This window comes from Humulus lupulus, chromosome 5 (genome assembly GCF_963169125.1).
Source record: "Humulus lupulus chromosome 5, drHumLupu1.1, whole genome shotgun sequence".
Classification (NCBI taxonomy): Eukaryota; Viridiplantae; Streptophyta; class Magnoliopsida; order Rosales; family Cannabaceae; genus Humulus; species Humulus lupulus.
In genome coordinates, this window is record NC_084797.1 from 200,553,575 (window position 1) to 200,563,767 (window position 10,193).

At 31.4% G+C, this 10,193-nt stretch overlaps 1 protein-coding gene and 1 long non-coding RNA gene across 2 annotated transcripts; both read left to right on the plus strand.

The window, feature by feature from the left end:
* Positions 1 to 599: 599 nt before the first annotated feature.
* LOC133833914 (uncharacterized) lies at positions 600 to 3,618 on the plus strand. The gene is made up of 5 exons (XR_009893208.1): positions 600 to 834; positions 1,199 to 1,302; positions 2,787 to 2,921; positions 2,995 to 3,045; positions 3,524 to 3,618. It is a non-coding gene; the product is annotated as an uncharacterized LOC133833914 (long non-coding RNA).
* Positions 3,619 to 4,687: 1,069 nt separating this feature from the next.
* LOC133833915 (uncharacterized) lies at positions 4,688 to 9,750 on the plus strand. The gene is made up of 5 exons (XM_062263504.1): positions 4,688 to 4,907; positions 6,235 to 6,337; positions 9,193 to 9,273; positions 9,480 to 9,578; positions 9,664 to 9,750. Exons 1-5 carry the CDS (start codon positions 4,762 to 4,764, stop codon positions 9,742 to 9,744), a joined length of 510 nt encoding a protein of 169 aa, XP_062119488.1. The 5' UTR covers positions 4,688 to 4,761; the 3' UTR covers positions 9,745 to 9,750.
* Positions 9,751 to 10,193: the final 443 nt, after the last annotated feature.

The window sequence follows — 10,193 nt, forward strand, 5'->3', positions numbered from 1 at the left end:
AATTTTCTGGGTAAATAGACATGAAGAATCGACAAGGAGAAAGAAAATGAAATTTTTGTATAGACATGAAGGATTTTATCAATGTTGATGGTGTATTGATGATTTTTTTTGTTGGGATTTTGATTCATTCCAGCCGTATGGATTGTGTATGGATTGTTGTTTAATTAACAATCCTTATTTTTTTTAAAAAGAAAAAAAGAAAAATCTACTACTAATTTTAAATTAAAAAATGGTTATTATTTATTTCGTTTTCCTGTTATAATTTTAATTTTAATATTTAATTCAATATAATTAATATATTAAAAATAAATATTATTAAAATAATAATTTAAAAAAAAAAATTCAACCTCTCTCATTGGGAGAGGTTATAGATATCACACGTCTCCCAATGGGAGACATTGAAAGTCCACATTTTTGGACACCTTTCAATGTCTCCCACTGGGAGACGTGGGATGTCTGTTACCTCTCTCATTGGGAGACGTGAGATATACACTTACAATGACTCCACCTACAACGTCTCCCCCCCATGGGAGACATTGTAGACTTTCAATGTCTCCCAAATAAAGTCATAAAACCCCTATTTTGTTGTAGTGTGGAACTGAATAATAGACGTGGCCTAAAATCTGTGAAAAATATCCCGTTTTCTTCTTCTTCTTTCTTTTCTCTCTCAAATTGAAATCAGAATTTTTGGGATGAATTGAGGGGGAATGAGTTGGTGATCCTTTGAAGAAAGAAGGATGTTGGAGGATCAGGTGGCTTACCTCTTGCAAAGGTACCTTGGCAACTACGTCAGGGGACTCAACAAGGAAGCGCTCAAGATCAGTGTTTGGCAAGGTTCGTTTTCTTATAATTACTCTTATTTTCCTGGATTTTAGACTTTGAAATCAATTTTTTTTTGTTTTGGTTGTGTATTGAGGATAATTGGAGTTTTTTTAAATCATTATTGAAATGTCTTCAGAACGGATGATTTTTCTGTGATTAATTCAAAGAGAGGGAGTGAATGAGTTTATTGACATTGGAATTTTGGAAAATTTAATAAGTTGATGGATTTAGTTTTTGGTTTCATTTTGTCTTATTGCTTCAAATTCTACACTTATCAGATTTTACGGTTGATTGGATTGTAGTTAACTTAGTAGTGAGAGTAAAGTTTAAATGCTTCGTTTCTGGTTGATGGTTTACTCCTAAATCTATATTGCAGGAGATGTGGAGCTAACTAATATGCAGTTGAAATCGGAGGCACTTAATGCATTGAAATTGCCTGTGAAGGTTAAGGCTGGATTTCTTGGCTCTGTGAAACTTAAGGTATGTGTGTTTCTATAATTTTGGTTTAGTAAAGATGTTTGCAGATTTATTTGAACTGGCTTTGGGGATTAATGATTAAGAAATTTGACTTTCTTTATTTTCTTGTGACATTTCTAACAATCTCTTGTATACTACAAGTTCTTTATGGTGTTTTATATATATATATATATAAATTATAACTTGCTTTAGTCTGTTGCAGGATGAATGAAGTTTGATGATGTATGTATTGATGTTATATATGTATTTAAAGACAAAAATCTAAGTATTTTGAAATTTTTTAGATGATTTTTGTTTTTTTGATAGGAAACAAAACCTTTATTAATTGGAAAAAGGTATTACAAAAAGATGATAAGTTATCTCCATAAAGTAGACGTAAATAAAACATCTAGCATTAATAAGAGCAAAACCAAAAAGAAACTAGCTAAATCACACAATTTTCCATTCAAGAATGATCAAAGAAAGAGGGAAATCCATGAATTACTTTGTCACATAAGCCCAAAAAGATGCTAAAATTTGAACCTTTTCCCTTAGAGAAGCCACACCCAGTTCTTTTTATTGTTTTTATTCTTCTTTCAGCCAAATAATCCACATAATCCGAAATTTTTTAGAAGAATAAGTCTCTTGTTTTGAAAATGGTTGTAGAGATTCCTGAATGAGCCATATTCTTTGTGGCACAACATCATTAAGCGTAAATTTGTGAGTTTCAACAATAATGGTTGGGACACTGGTGTGGCTGTTCGGGTTACTGATCTTAGTTTGTGGAAACTTACTTCATGCTATGAGAATTTCAATAGCATTGTGATTTTTTAAGCGGGGTTTGAAAGAAGATTTATATTTGTGGCTATAATTATGTTTTTATGTATGATGATACCTTTTCCTCTTGTATATAATATTTTCTTTTCCAATCTATAAAGTATTCAACCTTTTTGATGTAATCAATTAGTCAATTAGTCTGTAATTTAGTTATTAGCTGCTAGTTGTATTTAACTTTAATTGTTCCTTAGTTGTTATTAGTTATTAGTTAGTCTTGAATAAAATGTATAAATAGACCTTAAAGTTGTAGTCAGAGGCATATTATTATCGAATACAATCTGATTTTCCCACAAATTCTTTTCTCTCTACGTTTCATTTCCCTTCGTCTTCTCTGTGAGTTCATCACTTTCTTCTTTCTCTGATTTTTTATAAGAGATTTTATTCTTTTTGCTATGCATGTTTATTTATTTTCTAGGTCCCTCTTTTGTATCTATTCCCACCCCCCGCCTTATTGTGCATATATTTGTTTCGTTTCTTTCAAAAAGAAATAACAAAAAATAAGATAAAATTAGTTTCTTTGTAGTGATGAATAAAAATATTAGAAATTTCACAAAATTGAGAGATCACCTATATAATTTTCTTGCTGGAAGCAATTTGAATGACATCTTTTGTGATTCTGGATGCTGTTTACATTTAACTAATGATGTTTTTTGTGATATTCCCAAATTAAGGTACCTTGGAGTAGGCTTGGTCAGGACCCAGTTTTAGTTCATCTAGATTGTATTTTTTTGTTAGTTGAACTTGCAACGCAAGTTCAAGGGTCCACTTAAGATGCCATTCAAGAAGCTAAGAAAAGCCGAGTGCGGGTAAGACAATAATGATGTGCCTACCGATATACCTTTGAATGATCCTCTGAATAATTGTTATGTTTGGAAATAGGAAATGGAAATGAAGCTGGTAGAGAAGGCTCAACAATTAAAGTCTGAAGTGGTAAGATTACACAATTCTTTTATCAGTGTAACTTAAATTATAATAGGGTGAATCTTTGACTAGATGGTTCATGGAAACTGCTTGTGCTGACTGCTGATACAGACAATGGCATGCCTTAGCATCCATACATCTGATATATTTACTTGACTTGAATCTTTACAAAGCAAAGGGTGACTAACATAATTGATAGGTAATAATTTTTTTATGTATAAGGAAATATTATGTGATGCCTATATTCTTATGTGTCTATACGTGTATATGAACTTTATATTTGGTTCTTAAGCGTCTTATGTGCTATTTTTGAATCTTTGATAACAAATATTGTATCAAGTTTTGGTTGTAGTATTCAAATGTTGTGATGTTATTCTTTTTTAAGATTTACCTTTTGATCTTTTTGAACCATACATATGTTTATACATATATTTGGTTGTCAATTATGATTATAACTGTATTAATATGTATATATTTTTAATTGAAGAATCAATCATGGTTGGGTTCCCTTATCAACACTATAGTTGGAAATTTGAAACTCTCAATTTCAAATATTCATATCAGATACGAGGATAGTGAAAGGTGTGTAATAGCAAGTTAAATTTTATATTTTGGAATCTTTGCATTCTTATTTTCTGTCTGAATTTTAATTTCTTATTCTCTAGCAATCCTGGTCACCTATTTGCAGCAGGTGTGACCTTGGAGAAACTCTTAGCTGTGACAGTTGATGACAATGGGAATGAGACATTTATTACTGGTGGTTCACTAGACCGTATACAAAAGGTTCCTAATTTTGTTCCTTATAGGGTGTCGATTGATATGAATGCAATCAAGTTTAAGTTTTATTCTCTTTAAGAAGGTCTCATATATATAATTTGAAATGCACAGTTGCGAGTTAGTGAGGAAACACACACTTGCAACTTTTTGACAAAACTACTAAATAAAAGTCTTCAATTGTAATTTTCATTTTCTTGTTATAAAAGATCTTTGTTTCTTTTTTAAGGGGAAGAAAATTTGATTGAATGCTTGGCCGAGATGTGTATTCATTTATCATATTTTAAATTTAAAGTATGTTGCATTCCTGCATATATTTGAAGTTTCACCCACAATACACGGTACACCAAAGTTCTGACATGATAACAAGTAGCAATTTGTTACATAGCCAGTAAATTATAATATGATTATCACTAATTTAATCCTTATTACAGTCTTGTTTATAATAAGATTTTTTTTAAAATTTTTACAGTCTGTTGAACTTGACCGACTTGCACTTTATCTGGATTCTGATATAATCCCATGGCATATTGACAAGCCATGGGAGGATTTGCTTCCTTCTGAGTAGGTCTAGGTAGAACCAATATTTAGTTTATTCTTGCAGTTACATATGTTGAGGGCATGTTCAAACTATGAAACTTTGATCATTTATTTGCTTCAGGTTTTTAGATATGGCACTAAAGAAGGCAAACCTGCTTATAGAATTGTCAAACAGCACACTTATATTCTGGAACCAATTACAGGAAATGCAAAGTATACAAAGCTAAGGGCAAATGAATTGGCTAAGAGTGATCAACCTTTGCAGAATGTAACAATGAATTTGGATGATGTCATTCTCTGTTTATCAAAGGTTTAATTTCATAATTCAACTGTGATTGGATACTTGGAGGCATGTTTTGATTGGCCTTGAAAATTTTTAGTATCTTGTTGTTGCAGGGTGGATACAAGGATATGTTAAAACTAGCTTATCACTTTTCTGCCTTTAATCAACGCTTAAAATATGCGCATTTTCGTCCACATGTTTCCGTGAAATCTGATCCTCGTTCTTGGTGGAAGTATGCTTATAGAGCTGTATCTGACCAAGTGAAGAAGGGAAGGTAACTTCTTTAGTATTTCCAATATTTTGGTTGGATTTAGCTCTCCCATTCAATAGTTGCTTCATTGCATGATGGTTATTTTCTTACAAAATAAAGATTTTAGATATCATTTTCTGAGGGTTATCACTATATAAACTTGTGAGTAAAATATGGCAAATTTTTTACTTGTTATGTTTTTATTTCTGTTTAAACTATTCTGCTTTGTAAGTGTTGATTTGAAATAGATTTAATAAATAAATGATAACATACTCCAGCTCACTTGTTGTGAATGTTTTTTACTCACTCTTGTATTTGCTTGCTAATGGAATTAGCTTCATAGTGGGATTAGATGAGTTGACTTTTGTTTGTGATAAGAGTAATATATCAAGATTATTTATTTCCGGATGGTGGATAAACTTGTGCATCTTTGATTTTCAATTTTATTTTTTGGTACTCTTTTTATATCATGGTCATTGGGAGCCCCTTCAAAATGTACCTAAGGGAAGATGCTTTTAGTTTAAATTTATAAAGTATATCTTACAATTATTACTTTAGGCTAGCAACAGAAGCCATCTAGACTAGCTTTAGGCACAAACTTCTGTATTAGAAATAATGGTTCTCAGCCATTGGAATTGTAGGTCATATGTGGTTTAGAATTAATTACATCAAGAGCTTAGAGGCCATCTTACATTTTACAGCATGGTCCCCTATTTTTTAGTGAGAATCTTATATGCAGCCTTGAAAGTATAAAATGCTTTATCCAAGTGATAGTATGTGAGTATGTGCTAATAATCTATATCTATCTATATTTTAGACGATTAACTTACACAGAAAGTAATTAAATTTAATTTGCTGTTATTTAGATATTTTGTTATTATTATTTTTAAATAATTTACCAATTAATACTTCTCTCTTTTAGTTAATATTAAAGCACTACCATGTTGCCCAGTTCTTAGGTTTCTAGTATATATAATATACATGGATAACTGTGTATAACTCTGTTTTCTTTTGATTGATTTTTAGTCATTTCATTTCAGCTCCATTTTTTTACCTTGCTTTAAAGTTATTTTTGTTCTTCTAGAGAGTATATCACTTTTCTTTTTTCAGACTGATGATTGGAAGGTTATGGTTTGTTGAGAAAAGAACAATGACAAGAAGTAGAGAGATTGAGTCATGTTATGGTCTATGCATCATGATCTAAACTATAAGTTATTAAGTCATGTCTTTGTTTCTGCATTTTTTTTTATTGTTTGTAACAATGTCCCAATTAAAGATATACATTCATGCATAAACTATGGTTTCTATATCTGAATTACTTTTAATTTCTTATATTGAAAAATGATTGCAGATTGAATCAAAAGATTGTACTGAGTATTTTGTGTCTTGGAAAGGAGCTATATATAGATACTGCAAGTCATGTTTTTGTTGTCTTTGCTTCAACTACTAATCAGGTATGTACTTTGGCACTCTTTGTAACATACCACTTTGTTTTATTTATTCTTTTACTTGATTTTTTTATTTTTGTTCTATTATTTCATTTAGTTACTTATTAGTTTTATCCAAAAAAAATTAGTTGGCTTTAAAATGATACTGTTAGTATTGATATATTATTTTGATTGCTAGTTCTTGGAAGAATGACTTTAGATTCTATTTTTAATTGATTAAATATTATTTCATTAGTTTTACCCTGCTGTGGTCTCTGTAATGACCCACTACTCTAGACTTTTGGACCATTAATGAAAACTATACATACAAATTCTTACTAAAACTTACATTTGCGAAAATACCATAATTTTATTAGAAAACTTATAAAACAAAAGTTACTTTCATAAGTAGGATATGGGTACCAATTGTCTTTAAAACAAAACATAATTTAAAATAAAAAGACATTACATAAATAGTGCGGAAAATACATGTAAAAAGACATAAAACAAAACTACATCCTCGAATGATCGAACTCTCGACTCCTTGAATCCATTCACCATCGATACACATCCTCCAAGCGTCACGAATCTTACCGCCTCTAAGCTTATTTTCCTGCACATAAACAGAAAGGAGTGAGCCTAATGCCCAGCAAGGAAAATCTAACACATAGTCATATACATAATTTCATAAGAAAACATAAAGACTTAACATAATACATATAACATACACTTATTATAATGGCCATTATTACTTGGGGTCCCATAGACTAAACAAGCATATGCCCATGGGATTAGTGGGGTCCTACTAGCTAAGTAGGTCATATGCCCATAACCCATTTGGGGTCTTGTTAGTCATATGGGTCATATGCCCAAGCCTACAAACATACACATATACATATCATAACACTTTTAATAACATAAAACATATAGATAACATAAGCACATAACATGTTGATTCTAGCCTATTTTCCTTACCAAAGTTACCGGGATTATGGACTGAGTTGGGACTTTTGGAACACTCCTAAAACCATAAGAAAGAGTGAGTCTAAAGAAAGGAGATGAAATGAAAGAGATGGAAAGACTAAACCATAAAAAAAAAACATACTTACGACTTATATGCTTAAGAGCTTGGATTCCCTAACCAAAATAAGAATAAGGTTAGGGGACTGAGTAGAAGGTTTTGAGAAAGGAAATAACATAAAATACAGAAAGGAACTAGAGTTTTGGGTTTACCTCAAAGATTGCAAGATCAATCTAACCTCCACCGAAATACTATAGAACTCACTTCCCAAAGTGTTTGATAAGCTTATGATGTTTAAGCTTATAGTTTTTCCCCAAACCAAGTGTTTACACTCTCACACTCACTTAACACTAGCAGCTTCTGAACTTAGAGCAAATGGTGAATAATGGCTGGGTACTAGGTCCTATTTATAGAGTTTGGGAATGAAAATATCTTGATTTTACTTGAATAAAAATAATGGCTTTTTAGGTGAAAATCATTTGAATAATCGTTCAGCAGAGGCTGAAGACTCGTTCAGAAGATGCTGGACTGTTGAAGGAGTTTGAATGGCTGAAAGGAAAAGAATTCAAAAGTATTTGAAAACATGCTGGTGGAGGCGATATATCGCCCCCTATAGGCGATATATCGCCTGGACCTTTGTTCCCGAGGCGACCGTGCATCGATTCGTGTTTTCCATATCTACGTGCTGCGATATATCGCCCCCTATAGCTGCGATATATCGGCATACGCTGAATATTTAAACATGAATTTACACATTTTTAGCTAAGTTTGAATGGAGTAAACAGCCTTGACTAAGCCCTCAACGTACTCAAAGCTGCTGACTGACCCTATAACATTCAAACTTTACCCTTATTTAATTTAATCCTCCAAAATACTTAATCCTTAATTACCATTCATAACATGTGCTTAAAATCCTATTGGTTGATATCTAAACCTTATAGTATAATAAATATAATCCTTAATATCAGTCACATTAATCAAACCTTAGGTTAAACTTAATATTCTTAAACTATAGATTAAACTTAGAAAATCTATAAGTACTACTATGAGTGCCCAAATAATTCCCGGTCTGAACCAAAAATCCATAGTAACAAAGATAATGCTATAAATACTATCATACTATTATCTATCTTAGCTAAGTAAAGTTCTTGGACTCTACAGTCTCGTTGCTCTGCTCTTTTTAATATATAGATTTTCATGAGTAGTTTAGTTCATTGTTAAACTGGTTAGCCCATAAATGTTATGTCTTTTGCCTTATTCTTGAGAGGTAATGCATGATTCCATATCTTGTTTTTTCTAAAAAAAAAATATATTAGTTGTTGAGTTTTGTTTTATTTTGGTCTCTAATTAATCTACCAAATTCAGAGTTTCTGACCCCAGTTGAATTCAACTGCTTATTTTTTACTTTATTAAAAAAAAAACACAGTTGTACACTTGCATGCTTATGCTTTTCTTTTTATTGAAAAGAAAAGGAATCATTATTACTCCATGGTATTCAATGAAGGATCATTTGGTTTCACCTTATTTTTTATTTATTTATTTATTTTGCTTTAACTTTAAAATTTGTGATCAGTTTCTGATGGGTGCATTGTGTAACTATCAGATTTTGCTTGGTTTTATTTTCTGATGGAATTTATAGTTGTTGATAGATTTTTGGGACCAAGGACTAGTTCTTTCGTTAATATTTGAAGATGCTTCATTTTCCATCTTTTATATTCGATGATAATGCATCATTGTTCACCAAACATAGTGTTTTAGAAAGGAACTTTGTTGCTTGAGATGTCTTTAAATGACTAGTTTTGTTGTCCTTATGGGGCTTACAGTGACTCATTAATGTAATCTCATTTTTTTCTTAACACAGGGAATACATTTATTTCCAAGAAAGTTGACAACAAGAAGAAAAAGAAACTTAAGAAGGTGGAAGATAAGATGCTTGGATGGGGTAAGTTGACAACATTGAAATTTTCTGTCTTTGTAGGGTGGAGCCAAGAAAATAGTTTTATCTTGCCATATTTTACATTTCAGGTTCTCAATGAAGCTTATTAGCATTCATGTATTTTCTCAATATATGTACGCTCTTCAGTGTTTCTTTCTTGTAAGTGAATTTACTTGCACCTGATTCTTAAATTTTATTTTATTCTGTTTTAGCTACATGATTTTGATACGTGCATTGCAAAAAATGAAGAAGCTATTCAAATTGATCCTCACTTTGTTGAGTGTTATGGAAACATGGCAAATGCTTGGAAGGTAATCTTTAGTATCTTTTATGGTTCCACTGTCAAGTATTTAGCATGCAAGCATCTAATAGACAGTTATTATGTTTCTGCTGCAGGAGAAGGGCAACATTGATGTTGCAATCCGCTACTATTTAATTGCTATCGAGGTTTGTTACAGCCATCAATCTAGTCCATAAGTGGGGTTTTTTTGTGATGTGTTTGCAATATATACTTTTTGAGTTCAAATTATATTTTCTGTTTTTGGCTTACAATTATTAGTTAACTCCTGATATATTCTTTCCACTAGTGGGGGTGTTTATGTTAATTAAAAGTGTTAATAATCAATTCTTTAGCTGATGTAAGTTGGTGCTTGCTTAAATTATTACTTTAGTGTTGATAAATTCCAGTGAAACTTAACCAACCTGGCTAGAGCAAACACTCCAACTAGGTTGTTTTGAAGTATTGGGTAGAGTCAATTTGATGGGAAGGTCTTGGTTGTTATATTAGCTAATATCACTCCCAGTACTAGGAATCTTACACCCAGTGGCGGAGCCAAATTTGTTTTTTCGTGGGGGCATGATCATCAAGAGCAAAAATATATATTCTTTCTTTGAATTATTTTTTCCATATTATACTGTGTTATTGT

What these genes read in the sequence shown, in the direction of transcription:
- LOC133833915 (XM_062263504.1), top strand. Translation starts at nt 4,762, where the DNA reads ATGTTAAAACTAGCTTATCACTTTTCTGCCTTTAATCAACGCTTAAAA. An exon ending in GACCAAGTGAAGAAGGGAAG is followed by an intron (nt 4,908 to 6,234) that starts GTAACTTCTTTA and finishes AAATGATTGCAG; the next exon opens with ATTGAATCAAAAGATTGTAC. An exon ending in ACATGGCAAATGCTTGGAAG is followed by an intron (nt 9,579 to 9,663) that starts GTAATCTTTAGT and finishes TTTCTGCTGCAG; the next exon opens with GAGAAGGGCAACATTGATGT.